Raw genomic sequence first — 24,090 nt, 5'->3', positions numbered from 1 at the left:
TCTTCCCCTTCAAACTTCCACTCAGGATTGGTTTTAACCAGATCTTGACATTTCTCGGCTAGTATTGGGAGGAAAGGCATGAAAATCTCTGCTGGTGCCTGTGTTGATCCTACTATATGTAGGGAGATACAATCTAATGCAGCTTTGTTTTAAAAGCAGTCCTGTTCCCTGGCTTTTAAGAATGGAGGTCTTCCTTTACCAAAAAACAAACCTGGGGTGGTATAATAAAGCCACCGTGACAGATTGTGGAATGAGAGCTTGATTCTTACATAAGAGCATCTCAGTCTTTTAGGACCTATAAAGTATTTAAGTGGCTCTGACCCAGAAATTTGTCTCAATTTTTCTTGTAGGTGGCATTAGGCTTTGTGCTGCTGGCTCTGAGTAAACATGAGTGGGTCAGGGAACACCTGCTCAGTGGGAACAGGCCTTGTTAAGCTAAAAATCGGCTATCTGTGTTTCAGAAGTAACTAGGATTTTCACAGAAATAGCACTAACCAGAGCATATTCTAAACTCTTTGGTGCTATTTTTCTACTTGCCTGCAACAAAGCTAATAGCAAACATAGGAGGACATAATCACTTCTAATCAAATTTGGTTTATTTTTAAATTGGTACCAAAATATATTCCAGGCAACTCCTCAGATCATCGTTTCATAGTCTCCTACGTCTTGTGCACTGCTGTTCCAAAAGCAGCGAAGACTAGAAGTCAAGTGTCCAGCCCCTCAGCCCAAGAATATAGTTAGAATCCACATGCTGGGTGAGAAGAGGGCAGTCCCATGGACAGCCCTGGCCCTTCCTTGTGGAATGTGCTTTATAATTTGGGGTTGAATATTAATCAGTGGACAGATTAGAGAGTACAAGTTCTCTGTTTGGTTTCTATGACTCTTTGAAGTTCCTTCATCTTGCCAGCAGTTAGAAGGCTGCCTTCAGTTCTCTGCCCACACTAAGCCCTAGGATAGGTCTTGATTTTTCAAGAATTGACTTAAGGGAGAATACAACAGAAACCCAGGCCTCAAGTGCATCCCCAATTTCAGATTAATTAAGGAATTAACCAGTGGAATGGTAGGTAGCAGGTACTGGTTAGACCAGGATTCAGGATACTCCCTTAACCAGCTTGCTCAGTTTCCTGATCTAAGCAAGGTCTAAGGGGGGGGCGGGGGGGAGACTTAATTTCACCCCCCTTAAGTAGTGGTATTTCTCAAGTCATGAAGGCCACTGAAATGTGGTTAGTGTCCTAAGATGACTTTCAATTCTTCCAGGTCCTTCTGGAAAGCTGAATCCTAGGGAGACAAGAAAACAATACTAGGACCCCAAATCTAAGCCAACATTTCCCAAACCACTGGTACCCAGAAGAAGGGCCCTTTGCTTCGTTTCTGAGCTATTATCATAGCACCTACATGCAAAGTGAAGGCTCTTTTCTAGGAAAATAAGATTTCAAGGGAATGCCGAAACCGGTTTGGCTCAGTGGATAGAGCGTCGGCCTGCGGACTGAGGGGTCCCGGGTTCGATTCCGGTCAAGGGCATGTACCTTGGTTGTGGGCACATCTCCAGTGGGAGGTGTGCAGGAGGCAGCTGATCGATGTTTCTCTCTCATCGATGTTTCTAGCTCTCTATCCCTCTCCCTTCCTCTCTGTAAAATATCAATAAAATATATTTAAAAAAAAAAAAAAAAAAAAAAAAAAAAAAGATTTCAAGGGAAGATTTTCTTTCTTGAAAGGGTCCAGGGATGACTCCATGATAAACCCAGGGTTAGAAAAGCTTTTAAAAGCATTACCTCACTAGTGACATCTGGCAGTTCCATGGCCAGCTTCACCCACTGTCTAGCTTCAGAGTTTTTTCCTAGTTCTCTGTAGCACTGAGAAGAGACAACAGTGAAAACCTGAAAGAAATACCACCAGGAGACTGGAAGGGGATAAGTAGGAGTTTCCAGAATATTATCAACATACATACTTTTCATCTGTGTTAAAATAAGACAGGTGAGTTTACCTTGGAAATATATACCCGTCCTGCTTTGGAGAATCCTGGCTGTAGTTCTTCAACCTGGAGGAGGAAGGCAGGCATTTCAGTAAGTGTTCCCAAATTCAAGTCAAGCTCTGAAGGATACTAGAGATTTCAGCCCCCCTCCCTGGAGTCTGGTTTAGTGGGTCTGGGAATGTGTATTTTTTATAGGCTCTCCAGGTGGTTCTGATTTTCCTATAGAACAGGCAAACAAAATTGGCCCCTACCAGAAACCTAATAATGTCCTTAGGAAAAACAAGGTCACCGGGCAATTTTGGTTGCTGTCCACCCCTTCCCTTCCTTCCTCCCCTGATACCTTTAGGAAGCTCTGCAGGGCATCTTCCACAGTAGCACTGAAAGGGCTTTCAAATAAGGCTGTAGCAGTTTTTTTTTCTAGCCAGCTCAGGTGAGCAACCTGCCAGCAAAAGATCAAGGTGTGAATAAAGTTTTAACAAGAATTTTCAGAATATCGCATTTTCTGTACTGAAAACAAACAGGGTCCAATTACAGTAACATGACCATTCAGAGGACATGGCACTTGAGCCAGGCTGAAGCCCCAGCTCCTAATTTTTCACTGTAAGGAGATCAGTGTCACAGGACAGTGAGGTCCTTATATTAAGGCCTGGAATTTGGCTCACCTGGTAGCACCACCTGCCGAGGAGAAAGTGAGCCATAGGGTTTTCTGGCTGGAGAGCAAGAGCTTTGTCCACATGCTCCTGAGGGGGGAAATGTAAATATAAACAAACATCAGACACCAGCGTTGATAAGGGAAGAGGGGCAAGTCAGAGAGGCAGCAGGAACACTGCAAGGAGCTAGGATGAGCAGGGAACATGGACAGCACAAGGGAAAGAAGAGGAGCCTCTCCTCACCTTGAAGCTAAAGCCACTCTGGATGCGCTTCTGGATGCCCTCATGCTCAGCCAGCTGACCACAAAGCACTGCATACCTAAGGGGAAAGCAGCAGCAAGCTCAGAGACAGGGAGGGCTTCCCTAGCCCTGCACCCTCCACTAGAGCAGAAACTGTCATTTCTATCTGTCATTCCTCTTTTCACAGACCTGTGGTCCCAATTCATATTCTTCTGTAAACACAATGGTAGGCTCTCCAAAGTGTACATACTAGGTACAAAAAAGGCTGGGTCTCTTATACTTCATATTTAAGCAAGGTCTTGGTCCAGATCTCCAACAAATTTCCCCTCATAATGAGTACAGACATAGGTATTATAAAAACTTAAAAAGCAGTTCTCTACTCATCAGCATCAAAGGGTACTAGACCTGAGTACATTCTTTTTTGTCTCCTGCATACCCTAAAAGGTCTCATGCCTTGGAGGTACACAGGTTACCAACAGTAAACTGTACTCTAGGACCATTAGGCTGGGGTGAGGCGCTCCTGATGTTAACTTGGAAACCAACAGAAGCAAAGAAATGCCTCTGATTTCAGCCTTCACGTCCTTCCTCCCAGGGAGCAAAACCAGCCAGCTTTCCATCTTCTGTCTTCAGAATCAAAGTCTCATTACTCCATTTCTCCAGCATTGTTTCCAGAGCACAGTTGACATTAAATGAGCATCTAAAGGCCCAAGTTGCTTTTTCACATGTTCACTATATATCAGATATTTCCAGAGGCTCGTTTCCATGTTTAGTCCAAACAGCTGTTCCCCAAGATACTTAGGAAAACATGAAGCCAATTTCCATTCTTGGGAGTCCAGGAGCCATAGGGAAGCAGCACCCATGAACCCCTAGAAACAGTGATGACCTGGCCTCTGAGATAAAGCTGAAACTTCACCTCAGCTACAGATAGAGAAACAGCTTCTCTCAGCTCACAGTCTGAGGGCAGAGCTACAGAAAGCAAGAGGGGCAGTAGGAAAGGAACATTTTCATTAATACTCAGAGGTGCTGGAACCAGGACACAAGTTGGTGGAACTTTGCCTCACATGAGACCACAAACAGGGCTATTTTTGAGAGCTAAATACTAACTACTGAACTTCTGGAGGTAAACTCACATCCACTTTTCCTCATGCAAGCCAAGCAAAGAAGCGAAAGCCCACCACCAGCGAGGGATAGCAGATAGGGGAAAGAGGAGGTTGTGCAGGAGATGGGAGCTGCAAATTGTCCCAGCCTCCATGGGGAGGCCAGAACCCACAAGTTTTATAACTAGGGTTACTTACAAAGCTGCTCATTTCTCCAAGCCCTAACGGGGATGGGGGGCCTGTACTCTCCCCTGACTCTATCCTGAAAGCACCTGCCAAAGAAAAATTCCCTGGGCCCCCAGCTGGGGGTAGGGTGGGGCATATGGAAGTGAAGGCCAGAGCTCCCCCTTCTGGTTCTTTCCTTTGCCTTTGTGGCCAGGACAGAGACAACAGAGCTCCCCCCCTCCGCTCCTCTCTAACCCATGCTGGCTCCTCATGGGACCCTGCAGGGTGTTATTACCATTGGTGGCAGTCAGCATTCTCATCCCCCTTCTCCAGAGCGGCCTCCGCTGCTTCTTTTCCTGTAGGACAAAGGTGATCCAGAGTAGATGAGGGTTCCCATGCACACGGCCCAAGAGGGGGCTTCAGGATGAAAGACTGCTCCTGCTCTCAGCAATGCCTATCCAGCCTGGACTTGCTTGGAAATAGCTGTGAACTTGAACAGAATGAAAAGCTGCAAGTAGCTTTTCAGGGATGACTTCCACTTCACCTCACCTTCCTGATTTCTGTCGTTAGCTGTCCCAGCAAACTTGTTTTTACAATTCCCACTGATGTGCTTGCTGCACTTCAAGTATAAAAGGACCCAAAGTCAATCTGAAACTGCCGGACAAACCTGACCCTGGAGGGGTTTTTATTTGGGGTCTGTAATAGGCTTCAGGGTATCCATGAATCCCTGGAGTTGTGTAAAATTTTAGGTACCTGTGCATTTTATTGAGAAGGTCCACAGCTTTGATAAAATTCTCAAAAGGATCCATGATCCAAAAACATTAATCACAGCTCTAGGCCAAAATTCACCAAACCCAAATGGATTGACGAATGACCAGAGGTGACTTTCACTTACTTAGTCTTCAGTTTCCTAGGCACCAAGACTAACAAATTGAGGCCTAATTGTCACAAGGGTCCCCTCAAATGACAAGAAGTCTAGAGCCTCCAGATGAGGACCATCATGCCTACACAGTGGAGAAAACAGCACCCTGCAAAAGGGGACTTCTTTGATTAAAATGGAGAGGGCTTGGAAGGGAACATGAAGAAAGTAAACAAAAGTAATGGTTGAGATGGTAGGCTGTCTGTCTGAAATGTTTCTTCCTCCTTAAGTGACAGTAATGATGGTATGTTGGATATGCAGCAAATACATTTTTAAGGTAGCTGATGAGAATCCTACATATCCCTTTCCAAACAGAAGAACAATGCCCCTGCTCCCCACAATGAGGGATATTGTCTCTTGAGGGATTTCTCTCTACCCCCTTCAAAGCACTGTCTCACTAGGAAATAATAGTGAAAAATGAGAACTAGTTCCTGCCAGGTTAGATATAGGCGTGAACAGATATTGCCTGAGATCCCAACGAATGACTGCCTCCTGGTGGTCCAGCTTCTAGAGACAGAACAAAATGAAGAATTTTAGACCCAGCAAGGATGGTCCTAAAAAGCTGGAGTCCCAGGGCAGGGCCTTCCAAGATGCTACATAGTCATCTGACCTCCAGCAGGAACAAACTCATCCAGGGTGCTAACCTCAGGAAACCAGGCCAGTGTGGGCTGTGGGTGCTCCTAATAGCTAAATAATGACCAAAGGGAAAGGAAAGGTTCTTACTGATATCAAAAGCTGATCAGAATCCTCACCTAAAATTTGGATGGGAAAGCAGGACATTCTTTTAAATAAAGACTCAAACAATAATTAAGCACCTTTTGTTAAAATTTCCAGGGATTTTTCTGAAGGTGTATAACAATGAACATTTGATTCAATTGGGCTGGGTTTTTTTAATATATATATTTTTATTGATTTCAGAGAGGAAGGGAGGGGGAAAGAGAGATAGAAACATCAATGATGAGAGGGAATCACCGATTGGCTGCCTCCTGCACGCCCCCCACAGGGGATTGAGCCCGCAACCCAGGCATGTGCCCCTGGCTGGAATTGAACCCGGGACCCCTCAGTCCATAGGCCGATGCTCTATCCACTGAGCAAAACCAGCCAGGGTGGGCTGTTTTTATTTGTTAACCTCACCCAAGGATATTTTTGCCATTGATTTCTAGAGAGTGGAAGGGAGAGAGGGAGGCGGGGGGGCAGAGAATGAGAAAGAAACATCGATGTGAGAGAGACACATTGACAGGCTGCCTTCTGCATACACCCCAACTGGGGTCTGGGATGGAACTCCTCGGTGTGAGGGTTGATGTTCCATCCATTGAGCAACACCAGCCAGGGCTGGCCTGTTCTTTTTATAGCGACTTCCTAAACACATGTTTAGAACACTTGGGGTATTGTCAGATTCTACATTATCAAAGATTCAGTAACATTTGAAAGGCTATATTTATAAAAGTGGTAAAGTAGACAAATCCATCCTACATAATAAAGATCTAATATGTTAATTAGACCAGAAGGCAGAAGGACCAGTGGGCGAGGGGCGGGGCCAGCAAGCCTGCGCTGCCAGGCAAGCCATGGCGGTCCCGGCACGTGCCACACACCCCCCCACACTTCTGCAGAGCAGCTGCAGAGGAGCGGGCCTAAACTGGCAGGTGGACATCCGCTAAGGGGTCCCAGACTGCCTGCGAGAGGGCACAGGCCGGGCTGAGGGACCCCCCCCTCAAGTGCACGAATTTTTGTGCACTGGGCCTCTAATTTTAGATAACTAACTGAACCACAAGACCTGGAAGCCCACTGATGGTACACGACTCAGGTGTACACAGAGGCGGGACACATCACCATCCCCACAAAACCAGTCGCTTTTTATTCAAACATGCTTAGAAAGAGGAAGGGAGAGAAACACCAATCGGCTGTCTTCCGTACATGCCCTGACCAGGAATTGAAGCCACAATCCAGGCATGTGCCCTCAATGGGAATCGAATCAGCAACCCCTTGGTTCATGGGACAACACTCCAACCAAGTGATTTACTCTGGTTGGGCCAGTTGCTTTTTTTTTTTTGTTAATCCTCAACCGAGGATATTTTTTCCCCATTCTTTTTAGAGAGTGAAAGGGAAGGGGAAAGACAGAGAAAGGAAACATCAGTTGGTTGCCTCAAGGGGTCAAACCTGCAACCAAGGCACATGCCCTTGACCGGAATCGAAACCAGGACCTTTGGTTCACAGGCCGACACTAACCACTGACCCAAATCGACTGTGGCTGGGCCAGTCACTTTTTAAAGTCCCAGGATTCTCAGTGATAGAGAGGGACGAACCCTCAGCCACATACACCCCAGGACACAGATTTGGCAATAGAGTTGCTAAATAGATCCCAGGGACTTCTAACCTGGCAGTATTCTCCCAAACTACTACTCACAGGTGCTCACCAAATATACTCCATTCATATACTTAGAACTGCCTCACATTCTCCATAACTGAAACCAGATTCCTAAGTCACAGCAAAAAACCTCTTCAGATTAGGAAAGAAGATCTTGCCCTCCTTTGTGTTTGGGGAGAACAAAGACTTAGGCTAGAACGATACTAGTACTCCTAAAACCATGCATGAGTGATATCCTCCGGTCAGAGCCATGTGCAGAAGAGCAGGCTGTTCTCTGTGTCAAGGAAGCAGGGGATCCTGGAGCCCGAGTTTGTTCCTAGTGAGTAACTGCACCACAACTGCCCTGACAGTCTGCCTCTTGTGGTTCCTCTGGAACCCAGGCAGGTGGGCTGGCTCCACCCCCACTGGCAGTCACCTTCCCACCAGGAACCTGTCAGCACTTACCATTTTGAGCATATGATTTCTTCTCGCTCACCTCCTCCGCGAGCTCACACATGTCACTGTAGGCCCGGGCCAGGCGCCAGAGAAAGTCCTGCCGACCTCCATACTATAGACCAAACAGAGAAAGGGATGGAGGCCTTTCTTCCCTCAGAGAATTGGGGCTCTGGCCTTCCCACACCTTACGTTTGAGCTTCCACGCTTGTGTGTTAGATGCTGACTGACATTACTTCAGTTTTATGCATGGCCCTCCACCCCCGTATGACCTCCCTTTTCTTGGGCTAACTTTGGGGTATTTTTACTTGAGAGCATCAGTTCGGCAGTGAACCTGAAGAAAAGGGAATTGCCGTTGAAATCCCTGGTGTTGGGAACTTCAAGTGCCATAGGCAGCTTGGGCTCTGCCTCAAGGGAAATAAAAGGACATTCCAGTTCTCTCCACATTTCCCTCTACTGAGAGGTGGGGCTCTTGCCATAAAAGTGGGAGGCAGAGACCTGCCCTCAGGAGGAAGCTCTGGAGCAGGCATAAACCTAGGCCCTAGGGCAGCATGTAGCCCCTGGGAAGAGGATGTGCAGCCCTGGGGGAAAGGTGTGGCACCAGCCATCTCACCCTCATTTCCCTCCCGCGTCACCAGGCAGGGTCAGTAACCACAGGGCCTGCTCTCATTCCCTAGGAGTCAGCAGGGAGGGAGGGAGGAGAGGACAGGCAGCAGCTGGAGCCTCACCACTAGCTTGTTGTTGAGCAGCAGCTGGAAGCCCTCCCGCTTGCTCTGCTCACTGCCCTGGTGCAGCTCGTCAGCCTGCAGCAGGAAGGGCAGCATGTCCTCCAGGTCAGGGGAGCCTTCAGCCTCCAGGGCTCTGGGAACTGGGCCTGAAGCCACCTCGGCCTCCAGGTCCAGGGAATCCTTTCTCCCCATCTTCACGGTCTCACAGCTCACTTCATCGTCCCCGTCTTCACTCTCCCTGTCAGAATCCCGCTCATAGTCAGACTCGGCATTAGCTGTTGTGTAACTGTGGCAGAGAAATGTGAGTTCAGGGTCAAAGGGGTGGACCATTCAGCCTTAGAATTCAAGGTCTGTCCCTCACCCACAAAGAGGGGCTCTCCATGACATTGTCCAGAAAACCAAATAAGAACCATTTCCCACTTTCTTTAGAGAACTAAGCAAAAACTAGGCCTCTAAAGAAAGCTTCCTGTGGGAACTATGGGCTGGGAAAATGATTTGGGAGAAGAGGGACCAACTCTGGGGGCCCTGTGGCAGTCAGGGGCCATTATCAGAACCCCCTGTTCAGCTACTATCAAGTCTGACAGAAAATAGAGAAAAACAAAAAGCCTAGAAAGGTCTGTACGTACCAAAATGTTGCCAGTCGAATTAAAAGGAAATTGTTGCCCTGGCTGGGTGGTTTAGTTGTTTGGAGCTTCATCCCACTGGAGGCAACCAATCTATGTTTTTCTCTCTCCTCCTTTCTCTTTCTCTCTCTCTCTCTCAAAAAAAGTCAATAAAAACATCCTTGGGGCCCTGGCCGGTGTGACTAAGTGGTAGAGTGTGGGCCCAAGCACCTTCAGTGGTCAAGGGTTTGATTCCACTGCAGGTCAATCCCAGGCCCTAGTCAGGGAACACGCGGGAGGCAACCAATCAATGTATCTGTCTCTTTCACATCTATGTTTCTCTCACCCGCTCTCCCTCCCTCCCACCCCCTTCCACTCTTTAAAAAAAAAGGAAAAATATCCTCAGGTGAGGAGGTGAGGATTAACAAATTTTTAAGGAAATTATTTTTCTACCTTTTATTATATTTTTAAATATATTTTTATTGATTTCAGAGAGGCAGGGAGAGGGAGATAGAGATATAAACATCAATGAGGAGAGAGAATCATTGATCACCTGCCTCCTGCATGCCCCTTACTGGGGATCAAGCCCACAACTTGGGCATGTGCCCTTGACCAGAATCGAACCTGGGACCCTTCAGTCCTCAGGCTGATGCTCTATCCACTGAACCAAACCAGCCAGGGCTATTTTTCTATCTTTTAGTATAATTGCTTTAGTGAGCATATTCAGAGTATCCCAAAACATGTATACACAATTTAACAGCTGATAACTCACTTAATTTTCACTCCTTTTCAGGTTTAACTGATTTGAAATAATGGGTAAAGCCAAATTAAGCTTTGAACAAAGAAAATTTATCCACTAGTCTTTTTTATGGAGATACATAAAGTTTATAGTACAAAACCAGCAACAGTTGATGAATTGAGGACACACAAATACCAAACAAAATGATTCTCTCTCTTTTTTTAATTCACCCAAGCATGTTTTTCCATGGACTTTTAGAGAAAGTGGGAGAGGGAGAGACAGAGAGAAACATCAGTGTGAGAGATACATCGATTGCTTGGATACACGCTCCAAGCCGGGGCTGGGGATCAAGCCTGCAACCAAGGTAAGTGCCCTTGACTAGGAATCAAACCGTGACCCTTTAGTCCACAGGATGATACTCTATCCAAACCAGCCAGGCAACAAAATGATTCTTGATGTTTGTGTTTGCATTGCTTCATGTTATCACCAGTGCCTGGACCAGAATGTTCATCAGTTTGAAAATAGGCATTGACCAAAAAAAAAATTATTCATTTTTGTAGATTCTTTTAAATTTTGAAAATGAACTGTATGTTAATAAACACTGACTTGATAATCATACAAAGTGTGTATACCTTTTTTGGGACACCTATATTATTTTGTTTTTGTTTTGTTAATCCTCACCCCAGAATATTCTTTTCTTCACAGACAGAGAGAGAGAGAAATATCCATGTGAGAGAGATATATCAATTGGTTGCTTCTGACACATGCCCCAACCAGGACTGAGGATCGAACCTGCAACCCAGATACATGACCTTGACCTGGAATCGAACCCTCGACCCTCTGGTGCATAGGCCAGTGCTCTAACTACAGAGCCACACTATATTCTTATAAATAAAAAATAAATGAATGTTTAAGATTAAAACTTTAGCCCTGGCCGGGTAGCTCCTTTGGTTAGAGTGTTGTACCAGTACATCAAAGTTACAGGTTCAAGCCCTAGTCAGGGCACATACAAGAATCAACCAAATGAATGCATAAATAAGTGGAACAACAAATTGATCTTTCTCTCTCCCTCAAATCAAATAAATAATTTTTTTAAAAAAGATAAAAACTTTCATGTAGATGGAACTGATCTCCTGAGCTAGATGGCTCACCAGGCTCAGGGTTTGTTAATTTTTTTTGCTTTATCAGCCAAAACCATCTGTCAGAACCAACGTGGGTGGGTGCCAGCCTCTGAGGCCATGGGCAGCCATAGATACCCACATTTTCTTTCTCAATTCAATGTGTGCCTCTATCCCAAGCCAGCCAGCAAACCTAAACTACAATAGGAATAGCCCTTGGAAACCTTTGCAATTGCTAGAGGTGGGGTGAGGGCCATTTGCAGCTAGCAGCAGGAGAGAAGGAAGATGCAAGCAGAACCCCCCTGGGAAGGTATCTCTGAGCCACCATAGCCAGGGAGCCCCAACCTCGATTCCCCACTGACGAGGAAGCCAAGTTTCTCTCAGATGTTGGCCTGTACCAGCAGCTGATTAGGGTGTTCTTCCTAACTGCCAAGTGAATCAGACAAAAACAGCAGGGGAGAAGGTAAGGCTTCCAGGGGCCAGAATCAGACACCAGAGAGGCCTCCAGGCGGAGTAGAAGGAAAAGCAGGTTTTACAAGAAACAAGGTTCTGAAGCATAGGTAGGACCTTTAGGTGGTAAGCCTTCTTCCATCCTGGAATGAAAGATCCCTATTGCTGGAGCAAAACAGAACTGAAGGAAAGATGAGGGCTGAACGCTGTAGGCCTGAAAGCCAGATGTGGTAAGGAGGCAGGTTCCATCTAGAAAGTACCAGGTGAGCAATCCATGCTGACTGCTTCTTCCAGAACCCTCTAACAAAGGGGCCCTAGTAACATCTACCATAGGAACTGACAACTTCACCCTGCTTTTTAAGAACTTACCAAATATAGCAATCTGCAGTAAAAACTTGAGAAATTAAAGGGACAAGGCAAAGTGCCATCAGGTTTCACAATCAACCTGCGTGGTGATGAGTGAGGCTGCACAGGGGCATCCTAGAGAAACCCAACGGTTCATGGGGCCTGGACAACAGCCTCCCTACTCAGCACAGCCAGGCCCAAAGGCAAGCAGGTGAATGGTTATCTGGGGTGGAGAACTCGGTCTCGAGTGTCTTGTCAACTCCAGTTGCTAGAAAGAAGGGGAGATCCCATTCCCTGCTGGACTGAAGGCTGTCTTGGCCAATCAGGAGTCTCCCAGGAGGGACCCCTGCTCTTACGCTAGAGCACAGGCATCAACAGTCTCTCCAGGGAGCTGAGCCAGGAGGAAAAGTCCTACAATTTGTGATCCCTCTGGGTCCTAAAGGCTAAGGAGAAAGAGAGGTCAGGAGGGGCCTTTTTGCCACCAACTGTGAGAGGTGGTGGAGCCTGTGAGACAGGGATGCTCCAGCAAGGCTGGAACAGTGAGGAGGCCTTTTACTGCACCTCAGCCCCACTTTGAGGAGCTCTGCCTGGCACACAGTGGGAAGGCAAACACTTGCTGAGTGAGTACTGACATCAGCCACATGGGCTTCCAGGGTTTGAGAGATGGATCATGTGCCAGAGCTACATGGGCTGCCATCCCTACATTCACATGCTCTCACACCCCCCTGGACCACCATCCCAACCCTTGCAGAAATCCACGAGAGAGAGAGAGAGGGTGGCCCTCTTGTTGAATATGCCAGGGAGCTTTGAGATCAGCAAGGGACTGGCAGAGACCTTTGAAAAGGCCAGACGGAACACTGTCCCCACAGTGGGTCGAGTATCCAAGGCTCCCTCAGAACAGGGAGCCCAGAGCTATCCTACTCTACTCCTTGAGTGATCAAGGACTCAGTTACACATATCTCCCCTCCTGGCAATTAAGTTTTTTTCCTTGAACTCCTAAGCCCCATGAGAGGAGCTGAGCTGAAGCATTCAAAGACAAGCAGGTGTGGATTCTGACCCTGAGACCTCTCGGTGGAGTGAGAGATAACACCAACCTAAATGAGGTGGTAAATGCCAAAGGAGATGAGATGGCAGGCAATCGCTCTGGGCTGGGATGCCTGTGAAGGCTTGCTGGAGGACGGGTATTTTAGGGCGAGTCTGGTTTTTACAGGGAGGGAACTAAAGCTGTATTTGCTACAATGCTCAGGGAACAAGCTCACAGACCCTCACAGGGACTCTGCCTCTGCCATATTCAGTCAGTCCTCTGGGGACTCAACGTTACTATTTTATTTGGGGAATGAAAGGTACTACAGCTTCCAGTGGACTGAGTAGCCATCAAATATTCTTATCCTTTCATCCCTTAAACAGGCACTCCTTGCCCCAGACCCACATGTTCAAAATCTCCAGAGTTTGAGGTCTCCCATAATTTCCCCTTGACCTAGATGGCAGTGACCATGGCAAAAAGAATTACTCACTATGGCCACTGCCCCAGATGGCAGCCAGCTAAACCAGAGTCTTGCTTCATCACACACCCCATTCGCTTCCACATGTCACACGATCAGTCGTGGGGCTGAGCCGCTGGAGCTATAATTAAGAAAGCCACCCTTCCTCTCATCCCATCACAGGTCGTGGAAGGCCTGTCCTGTCCTGCCCCTTACGGGAGCCCCAGTGAGCACCCACAAGCTTCCCTGGTTAAAGAGAAGTTTGTTTAACTTCTTAGAAATCATCCATGGCCTTGAGTTCTACATCCTGATCTTGGGCAGATCTGTGACCTCTCCTGTGCTATCCTCTGACAAAGCTCAAACATCAATTCCCCACCCAAGTGACCTGCTTCCTTGGGTGCATGAAGATGCTCCTTAAGTCTCAGGGTCCATTATCAACCACTTTGTCCTTTCAATCCAGATGTGTCAAATATTGCCTTTCTGCCCCTCCTCTCAAACAGCCCACTGGAAGCTGTCAGCCCAGAGTTGTTAGGTAAACTGAACACAGACAACAGGGATCAGACAACCTGGCATCAGTAGCCATGAATGGAGGACTAAAGTTCTACTAAGACTTGCTTCTTTCTTTTATTTTATTAATTTTTAGAGAGAGGAGGGGGGGGGAGAGAGAGAGAAACAACCATGTGAAAGAGGAACATAGATCAGTTGCCTCCCCGACGTGCCCCGACCTGGGATCAAACTTGCAACCTGGGTACATGCCCTGACCCGGAACCAAAGCCGCCTTCCAGTGCATGGGACAAGGCTCCAACCAACTAAGCCACACCGGCCAGGGAAAGACTTCACTTGTTTCAAAAGGCATCTGAGCAATAATCAAGTCCAGCACCAGTGCCTAGTGGCAGTGACATGGAAAAAGAGAGTAATACCGTTCTTAATTTTCTTAGAAAGCCAACGGAGTAGAGGCAGGAGAACGGCCCAAACAACGCTGAAATCTATTGAGTAAGATGTACTGAACATACTGTACTACCATGGGCAGTGAGCTGTGGCAGCTCTTAGTCAATGGGAGGAACTCCCAAGGGCTGCATGGGACACGTCTTCCTGTGAAGGCCCTTCTGTGCCCTGATGACCAAACCGGAACTCAGATCACAGACCCTCACACCTCTGCAGACGAGGCCAGCTAACCTGAACCTGGCAGTTGTACAACTCTGGGCAAGGAATCACACCTTGCTAAGCCTCAAGTCTGCTCTGAGAAACAGAAAAATAGCATCTACTCCATAGGATTCTTGTGAGGAATTAAGTCAGAAAATACCTCCAAAGTGCTCAGTACCCAACTCCCCCCCAAAAAAAGACAAAGTGCTCAGTACCATGCCTGTCACAGGGAACGAATAACCAGTAGTTAATATTATGTGTTTCAGCTAAAGAGAGTGCTGCAAAAATCCTCCTGAATGGCCTGTTTATAGCTAAATCAGACTTCCTGACTCAAGAGAGGGCTTGGGTATTCTCTGCACCAATCTTTTTCTCGAGGAGGAAGAGAGGTCAGCAGTGGCCACCAAAGAGGTCAGCCTCTAGACTTCATGCACACTACCTGGACCACTGGAGCTAGCTGCAAACCAGGGCCGATGCTGCCATGACAGCATCAGGCATTACAACAAAGATGTTCATTCAGACTTCTTGCTTGGGAACAAAGTTTCAAAACGGCACTAGTGGTTTCAAATCAAAAGCTGTAGCCTGACCAACTTTGTAGGCTGTCCACGAGATTCCTGCCTGCGGCACATCTCACGGCAAGGCCTATGGTCAGACTTGCTGGGCCACCAATTACTCGGACAGTCACCTCCCATCTGTAACGTTGAAGGAAGCAAGCCTCTCCTGTGGGAAGAGGAGAGTATCCAGGGAAGGGGCGCACACTCAGTGAAGGGGAAAGTTCTTGTGATAACACAGGAAAATGCTCAATTCGTGTTGCTAAATGGTTAGAGCATTAGCCTGTGCACCAAAGGGTCATGGGAAGGGTTTCGGGTTCGATTCCGGTCAAGTGCACATAGTTGGGTTGCAGGTTTGGCCCGGTCAGGCTGTGTGCAAGAGGCAGCCAGTCCATGTCTCTCTCTCACATTGATGTTTCTCTCTCTCCCTCTCTCCCTTCCACTCTCTCTGAAAAGCAATGGAAAAAATATCCTCGGTTGAGGATTAATAAAACAAAAGTTGGTAATGTTATAGAGAAAAATAGGAATAAAAAACATATAACAACAATGTAAACAACAAAACTACTCAGAGGAAAATAACAGATGCAAACAATAACCATTGTTAACATTTCTATTTGTCTGGATGACATAAGGTGGATGGTTTTTCTTATTCCAACTGTTCTGTATTTGTTTATACCAGGGGTGGGGAACCTTTTATTCTGCCAAGGGCTATTTGGATATTTATAACATCATTCACAGGCCATACAAAATTATCAACTTAAAAGTTAGCCTGCTATCTTTGGTCACACATTTACTTAACTCACCCCTAATGCCTTGCAGGGCCAGACCAAATGATTTCATGGGCCTTATACAGACCACGGGCCAGATGTCCCCCAGCCCTGATTTATACCCTTACCTTGTTCCAAAAAGTATTTATGGCAGCTTGGTGAGAATTTTCCATTGGTAAGCACTGCTTTCACAAAATGTAGCCTGGCTGGAGCCACAGCTGCCTCCAGGAGAGATGCCTTACCCGCCTTCGCTCTCCGCATCTGTGAATGTGCCTCCCGAGGTCGCTGTGAAGTAGACAGAGCTGGAGCCGGTGGAGTCACTCCTCTCTCGGGCAAACGGGAACCTTCGCCGCCGAGCCACTCTCTGGTTCTCTTCCATGTGGGATCTGAAAAGCACGGTGGCTTAGACCCATCCAGCCTCTTTCCCCTCACCATGCGGGAGCCTCTTACACGGCACCTCATCAAAGGGCCACGGGCAGGAAATCCTGGGTCTCGGCCCTGGCCAGGTGCTCAGTTGGTTGGATGTCATCCGGCACACCAAGGTTACGGGTGGTCATTCATGAATGCATGAATAAGTTGAACAATGTTTTTCTCTCGCTCTCTCTCCCCCTCCTCCCCTCCCTCTCTAAAATCAATAAATTAAGAATATATATTTTAAGAAAATCCTGGGTCTCTACACTCAAGAGAACAAGGGCAGCTCTCTGGGCAGACCAGGGCAGACCAGGTTAGTCAGAACAAAGCATTTCAGCTGCTACAACAGATTACAAAGGCCCAAAAGCAGCAAGGAACTTGTGCAAGGCCGGCTTCCCTGCCAATTAGGTGAGGAGCTATAAAGCTGGCTTCCTCCTTCGAGACAGACAGCGAAGGCCAGAACACAGCTCAGCTGAAAAAGCTGTAGAGGCCGGGGACAAGGCAGGAGAGGAGGCCGATACTCACCGGAACTCCCCAACAATCTGCCCAGCAAGCCCCTGCAGGCTGCTCCTCAGCTCCTCGACCTCCCGCCGCAGTGCTGCCAGACTGGTAAGCACGAAGTCCAGGCGGTCCAGCACCATCTCCTGCCCTTCACGTGGAAGGCTGGGCAGCACCGCAGCATCTCCAGCCTCACCTGGGACTGCTCGCAATGGCCTCACTGAAAGAAGGAGAACAGGAGACGTGATGTCCATGGGACACAGTGAGGAAAAGATCGTGCATCTAGAATTCAAGAACACTTGCTTCTCACTGGAGTTGTTTTCAAAGACTCAGAAGGCATATGTTCACAGCTGTCTTGTTAACAAGTCCCAAGTAATTATCCAGAAAAAAATCAAGGTTCTAATCCATCAACAAGAGCCCTCTGTTCCAGGAACCTTCCTCACCAACCTTTGGCAGTATTACACACCAGGCCAGATGATATAAAATGCTTGCAAGAAAAAATAAAATAAAATGCTTGCAAGAGTGAGATTCCTCAAAGTCAGGACAGCTGCCCTGCTAAAATGAAAGAAAAACCTATATCTGACTACAGGCATACCTCGGAGACATGGCGGGTTTGGTTCCAGACCACTGCAAAAAATCAAATTTCACAATCAAGTGAGTAGTAATATTTTGCTAGTGAAGATTTGGAGGGGAAAATGCAATGTCCGTGAAGCACTATAAAGCAAAGCACAATAAAATGAGGTATGCCTGTATATAATGCCCAGATATCTGTCAATCCCAACCACACAGCAAAACTAAAATTGAGTTCACTCAAACTCTGATCATTCACTTCACAGAGAATAGCAAAGAACACAGCTCCTTTCAAAAACTTCTTTTACTAGCATCAGAGAAGGGCAAAGAGAAAAAGGGTAGTTACTGAGAGAAAAGGTACAGTGGGAAAAGCCCATCAAAAACGTTGGAGGGCGGGAACCAGGTGGAGGGGGGCAATAAGGGGAGAAGAGGGACATCTATAATACTCTCAACAATAAAGATTTAATTTCAAAAAAGACATTGGAAAAACAGTATTACCAAGATCTGAATTGAGCTCTATATAAATTCCAAGAGTAAATGCTAGTAAACTGAGAACTACTACCTAAGGCAATTTTACTGGAAAATGTAAAAGCAGGAAAGAAACGAGGGAGGCAGAACCCACGGTCCAGGAAGCACAAATCCGTTAAATCTAGTAACAGTCTAGGCCAGATTACAATACACATCCAACAGTACTCAAGACTGTAGAGCAAGAAGGTCCCTGGGAACAGAGCCACTTTCTCCCAACCTCAGCAGAACCACTACTGCTGAGAAATTACAAACAAAACACAAGGAAAATGAAGGAAAGACAAGCATACATACAACATCAGGTTACTATCAGGTTGTAAAATACTGACAAACGCTACAATTTAAAATGATAACTCTTGCCAGCAGGTGTGGCTCAGTGATTGCGCGTTGACCTATGAACCAGGAGGTGACAGTTCAATTCCTGGTCAGGGCACATGCCTGGGTTGCAGGGATTCCTAGTATAGGAGGCAGCTGATCAATGATTCTCTCTCTTCATTGATGTTTCTCTCTCTCCGTTCCTCTCTGAAATCAATAAAAATATATATTTTTAAATGATAATTCTTTGCTGAAGACTCTTCTAAAACTAATTTTCTAAACCACGTGGCATTTGGTTATCAGAGAAAACACTCATTCCCAATTAACATGGGGTGAGGTTCTCTGAAAGCTCCACTATTATAGGAACATGAGGTTTGAACCAGCTCTAGATACTCTGCTCAAATGAGTTAATTTAACATGAAAGTTTTGCAAAACTGAAAGTCCTACCCATTTCAGCTGTGGCTGGCTTCCACCCATATTCAGCTTGATTGCAAGTAAGCTCACTCGCAGCCCCATGGCATGTTAGTTCATGGGACGGGTGACCAGGCCCAATCCTGCCTCTTACTCTGTGACAACCTTGGGAAAGTTACACAATCTTTCTTAATCTTGATTTCATCATAAGAAGGATAAAAACACTTGGACTAGTCTCCAAGACCCCTTCATTCTAATATGTAATTTAACACGTAAGCCTCAGGACTTTTAATTCCTACAAGGCTTGTTTTTCCTTTTGCTTTCTTTTGGACTCTTCCTCTACTTATTAAACACCTCACCCAACACTAAGCAAGTGTCTTTAATATATATATATAGCACCACTGTGGCCAAAACCAAAAGTGAAAGCTAAACAGCCTTTTCACAATATACTGTCCTGGGATTACAGGGGAAAGAGTAGAGGAGAAGAGAAGAGGGAGAATGCTTTCCTTTTCAATAAGCTTTCCAAAAAGGTGAAACTCTCAGGCACCCGCCTCCGTTGTCCTGTCCCATAGGCTCTGCTAAGGCAGGCTGGATCCCAGGCCCATCCATCAGCCGTTGACTGTGGCCTCAGAGGACCGGCTCCTACCCTGGCGTCTGGGCTCTGAAGTCTGCGTGACGTCCAGTGAGTTGGGCAGGAGCTGGTTCTGGCCATGGCGCTGGGTCCGTTTCCACCGCTGTCTGTAAAGGGCATACAGGAATCCAAGGCCCGCGGCGGTGCCCAGCAACAGTCCCAGCCCGGAGCGGGCGCTGCCGAAGACTCCCAGGCTAGGCATGATGCACCTGCAGCCCGCGTGAACCACCGCGAGCAGGCGGGGGGGTGGGGGGGGAGGGAGGAGAGAGATTCGTGAGCGTGGTCCACCCACCCCCACGCCGAACCCCTGGAGATATCTCCTTGCCCAGACACTGAGCGCCCAATTACCTCACCCTAATCTGGACCCTAAGACTTCCGCCAGCCCGGAGCCCAACTACCGCGCCTCTCACAGTGTGGAAGCAGCCTCCCCTCCAACACGCCCCCTAGCCCTGATCCCGGAGTCGGTTCCTGGGCTTCCAAACCCTCCGCTCCAGCCTCATGACCCTGCAGATTACACACCCGCCACCCTGGCCGCAAACGCCTGGTCTCCCCCGCGCCCTCTGAAGGCGCCCTGGCCTTGCAGGAAATAAACTTAGACCCTCACCCGGCCGCTCAACACCCAGGCAGCAGTCGCCACCGCCTCCCGCTGTCAATGATCGTGACGTCATTAAGCGGCGCCATCTGCCCCTGCTTGCTGTTAGAACGGCGCCGTGAGATGACCGCACTTGGCTGCGCCTCCGGCCCAAGTTTTTCCCAGGGGCGGGGCCACAGTGCGCCAGAGGGGCGGGGCCAGCGGAGCGGCGGGAAAGGTGCGCCGGGTCCCAGAGAGAGGCGGACCCGACTTTTTGGGGCGATGCTCTAGAAACCCCTACGGTCTGGCCGGCTGAGTTACCATTTCTCTCCGGTCACACCAGGTTACCTGCTTTTCCCCGGATGTCTTTCTACCTTTGCGTCTACTGTTGCTTCTGCCTAGAATGACCCATTCTCTACCTGGAAAATGCCATCCCTTCCTCACCTATTCTTCACAGTCTGTGGTAACTCCGACTCCATTTATTTCGGCTTAATTTATTTATGCATTTTTATTCAAACCATTTGCTAGACGATAGTGCTTTTCGCAGTTCAACTTAGAACATGTAAACTATTGGTTGGCCACAAGAGGTGCCTGAGTTCCCAGGGCCAGCTTCTTAAAAACTTACCTTGCTCTTAAAAACTTGTATCCTAGCCCAGCGGGTGTATCCCAGTGGTTGAGCGTGGACTTATGAACCACAAGGTCAGGGTTTGATTCCCGGTAGAGGCACGTGCCAGGGTTGATGTTTCTATCTCTCCCTCTCGCTTCCTCTCTAAAATCAATAAAATTTTATTTTAAAAAAACCTCATATCATAGATGCACACCCCAACACTATATATATATAATTATTATTTTAAAAATATATGTATATGAAACCCTAATACGTAAATAGACCAAAGAGGGGAAACAACCGAACCAATCGCTATGACGTGTGCTGACCATCAGGGCACACGTGAAACATGGCGGGCATTGGCAGCAGGCGGCAGAGCATGGAACATGGTGGGCGTTGGCCAGGGCGGGATGGTGGAGCAGGAGAGAGGGGGTGCCAGACCAAGGTGGGGTGCCAGTCACTGTCATCGGGGCAAGCCTCTGGTGGTTACTGAAAATTCTTTGCTCCCATGTGCCGCAGTCATACCTGCTGCTGGCGCCGGCCCTATTGCTCGGCACCATCAGCGGGTGCGAGCAGGGCCAGAAGTGTCAGTGTGTGGGAACAGTGGGGGTGGGAGCGGGGTTGCCAGCAGACAGGGGACCAGGGGCCGCTGAGGGAGGGGCCAGGCAGGGGCGTGGAGGATGGGCCCGTGTGCCCACCTTAGTCTCACAGCCCACAGTTCCTTTCAAGGTGCATGAATTCATGCACTGGGCCCCTAGTCCTATATAATAAAAGGCTAATATGCAAAATATCCCCACGGGCGGGAGTTTGACCGACCTGGAGTTAGAAGTGTGATGACCACCAGGGGGCGGTGGCAGCAGGCAGCCAGGGGAAGGGAGGCCCCGGCCAGCAGCCACTAGGGACCCTACCTGTGCACAAATTTTGTGCACTGGGCCTCTAGTATATACCAGGTGTACTGGTTAATAATTCGAATTTTGTAATCAAAGAAAGCATGATAATTTCAAGAGAAACATCAAAAGTGCTTTATTCAAAGTAATGTCCATCACTAGCTGCACATTTCCCCCATCTTTCAAGTAATTTGTGAATACCGTCCCAATAGAACTTTTCTTGTTTTGAGGCAAATCATTCAGAGACCCAATTTTCCACTTCTTCATATGTTTTGAAGTGCTGCTCAGAAAGTGCGTATGCCATCGATCGGAACAAGTGGTCATCTGAAGGAGCAAGGTCTGGTGAATACAGTGGGTGGGTTAATACTTCCCAGGCAAGATCTTTTAATGTGTCTTGAACTGGTTTTGAAGTGTGTGATGGTGCGTCATCATGAAGCAAAATTACTTTGCCATGTCTTCTGGCACATTCTGGTCGTTTCACGATCAAAGCGTGGTTCAGATTGATTATCTGTTGTCAGTAGTGATCAGTATTAACGGTTTCACCTGGTTTTAGAAGCTCATAATACATCACACCTTCCTGATCTCACCAAACGCAGAGCATTGTTTCTTTCCGAAGCGATTTGGCCTTGCAGTTGATGTTGATGGTTGACCTGGATCAACCCATGGTTTTGTGCATATGGGATTCTCAAAATAAATCCACTTTTCAGCACCAGTCACAATTCGATACAAAAAAAAGACTTTCTTTTGTGCTGTTGAAGCAACATTTTACTGATGACTTTTTGGTTTTCCACTTGTCTTTCGTTCAGTTGATGTGGCACCCATTTTCCTTCCTTTAAAATCTTTCCCATTGCTTGTAAATGATCAGAAATTGTTTGCTGAGCAACGTTTAATCTTTCTGCAAATTGTTTTTGAGTTTGACACGCATCTTCATCCAATAATGCTTGTGATTGTTAGTCTTCAAACTTTTTTGGTTGACCTGGACGTTCGTTGTCTTTCACATCGAAATCATCACTTTTAAAGCGTTTAAACCAACATTCACATGTATCTTGAGATGGAGCATGTTCACCATAAGCTTCCTGAAGTACTCAGCAGCACTTTTCTTCAAAATAAAGTAATGAATTAAAACTTCCCGCAAATGGCCCTGACCAGTTTGGCTCAGTGGATAGAGCATCAGCCTGTGGACTGAAGGGTCCCAGGTTCGATTCCGGTCAAGGGCATGTACCTTAGTTGCAGACACATCCCCAGTAGGAAGTGTGCAGGAGGCAACTGAATTGATGTTTCTCTCTCATCGATGTTTCTAACTCTCTATCCCTCTCCTTCTCCCTCTCTGTAAAAAAATCAATAAAATATATTAAAAAATAATAATAATAAATAAATAAAAATAAAACTTCCGCCGAAACCGGTTTGGCTCAGTGGATAGAGCGTCGGCCTGCAGACTGAAAGGTCCCGGGTTCGATTCCGGTCAAGGGCACGTAACTTGGTTGCGGGCACATCCCCAGTAGGAGGTGTGCAGGAGGCAGCTGATCGGTGTTTCTCTCTCATCGATGTTTCTAACTCTCTATCCCTCTCCTTTCCTCTCTGTAAAAAATCAATAAAATATATTTTAAAAATAATAATAATAAAATAAAACTTCCCACAAATGCTCTTTTTTGGCACGAAATTCAACATTTTTAAGCGTAAAAATATCTATGATATTAACACCTTCAGAAAATTTGACATATGAAGTTTTGAAGCTTGCTGTAAATACAACAAAATAGCATACATATCAAATCGCATATATATCAACATATGTGTAACTCCATCTATTGAAAAAAATCCGCATTATTAACCGGTACACTTAGTATTGTAAATAACGCTGCAATGTGCAAAAAAATAATGTAAATGGAGCCACTTCAAAATAATATAAATGGAGCCTGAGCTGCCATTCCAGAGGCACATTTTATGCCTCAAGACCTTTGGAATGTGAAACAGGGCAAATTAACCTTTGGGCTGGACTTAAAGCAACATTGTAGTTTTGTTATTTGCAAAGATAACAAGAAAGCAGGTATTTTGTCTACTGGACTGTTGACTGTGGACTGAAAATCAACAACATTGTTTAGAATTAGCAGTACTGTTAGCTTATCCTTCTATTGATATACTTTTCCCCCTTTCCCTTCTCACAAATACCCCTTGCCTTTGTTTCCTAATCAGAATATTATTATTATTATTATTATTATTATTATTATTATTATTTTGAAGAAGAAAAGAATGAGGAGGAGGGAGAGGAGGAGGAGGAGAAGAGGAAAAGGAGCCCTAGCTGGTTTGGTTCAGTGGATAGAGCGTAGCCATTGGACTGAAGGGTCCCAGGTTTGATTCTGGTCAAGGCATGTACTTGGGTTGCAGGCTCCATCCCAATCCTGGTCGGGGAGTATGTAGGAGGCAACTAATGGATGTGTCTCTCTCACATCGATGTTTCTCTCCCTCTGTCTCTCCTCCTTCCTTTCACTCTCTTTAAAAATCAATGTGAAAATATCATTGGGTGAGGATTAACAAAACAAAACAAAAGAAGAGGAACATTATCTGGTCTGCCTGAATCAATGCTTCCCCAATAGGGATTGTTATCTCAATAAAGGCTTGTTGCCTTTTCGCTTTGGCCTTTTATTTTCAGGTTGTGCTTTCATATTGAAAGTGTGTTTTTAATATCCTGTCCCCTATTTTTTCTCACTTTTTTTTCTGAACTGAGCTTGTGTTTCTTTTGTAATAAGAAAAAAAAATTAATTTTGGAGGGAATAAAAATTCATTTCCTCTGGTGGAATTAATCTCTGTATCTTTCTTTGCTTCTGAGGCTCAGTTACCTCATTACACTTGCTTCCATGATTACTTGCTTTCTGCTCTATCTTGTGGACGAAAAGGGGCCACTTACT

At 46.6% G+C, this 24,090-nt stretch overlaps 1 protein-coding gene across 2 annotated transcripts; it reads right to left on the bottom strand.

The window, feature by feature from the left end:
• Positions 1-575: 575 nt before the first annotated feature.
• RMDN3 (regulator of microtubule dynamics 3) lies at positions 576-19,858 on the bottom strand. 2 transcript variants are annotated; one of them, XM_080675707.1, is made up of 13 exons: positions 19,727-19,858; positions 19,138-19,331; positions 16,698-16,890; positions 16,004-16,147; positions 8,569-8,854; positions 7,853-7,955; positions 4,420-4,480; positions 2,866-2,941; positions 2,635-2,712; positions 2,313-2,411; positions 1,985-2,038; positions 1,773-1,853; positions 576-1,278 (listed from the first exon to the last, which is right to left on the bottom strand). In XM_080675707.1, the coding sequence occupies exons 2-13, from the start codon at positions 19,322-19,324 to the stop codon at positions 1,225-1,227; spliced, it is 1,416 nt and encodes a 471-aa protein (XP_080531833.1). In that variant the 5' UTR covers positions 19,325-19,331; positions 19,727-19,858; the 3' UTR covers positions 576-1,224. The 2 variants fall into 2 exon arrangements, with proteins under 2 accessions (XP_080531833.1, XP_080531832.1); XM_080675706.1 differs by having other exon boundaries at positions 578-1,278; positions 1,773-1,877.
• Positions 19,859-24,090: the final 4,232 nt, after the last annotated feature.

This window comes from Plecotus auritus (assembly GCF_963455305.1).
Source record: "Plecotus auritus genome assembly, chromosome: 1".
In the NCBI taxonomy this organism is placed as follows: Eukaryota; Metazoa; Chordata; class Mammalia; order Chiroptera; family Vespertilionidae; genus Plecotus; species Plecotus auritus.
Note: the sequence above shows the minus strand (reverse complement) of the source record. Positions and strands in the feature narration are given on the sequence as shown.

What these genes read in the sequence shown, in the direction of transcription:
- RMDN3 (XM_080675706.1), bottom strand. Translation starts at nt 19,324, where the DNA reads ATGCCTAGCCTGGGAGTCTTCGGCAGCGCCCGCTCCGGGCTGGGACTG. An exon ending in TGCTCAACAACAAGCTAGTG is followed by an intron (nt 7,956 to 8,568) that starts GTGAGGCTCCAG and finishes TTTGGTCTATAG; the next exon opens with TATGGAGGTCGGCAGGACTT. An exon ending in CCCTGCAGAGCTTCCTAAAG is followed by an intron (nt 2,039 to 2,312) that starts GTATCAGGGGAG and finishes TTCCTCCTCCAG; the next exon opens with GTTGAAGAACTACAGCCAGG.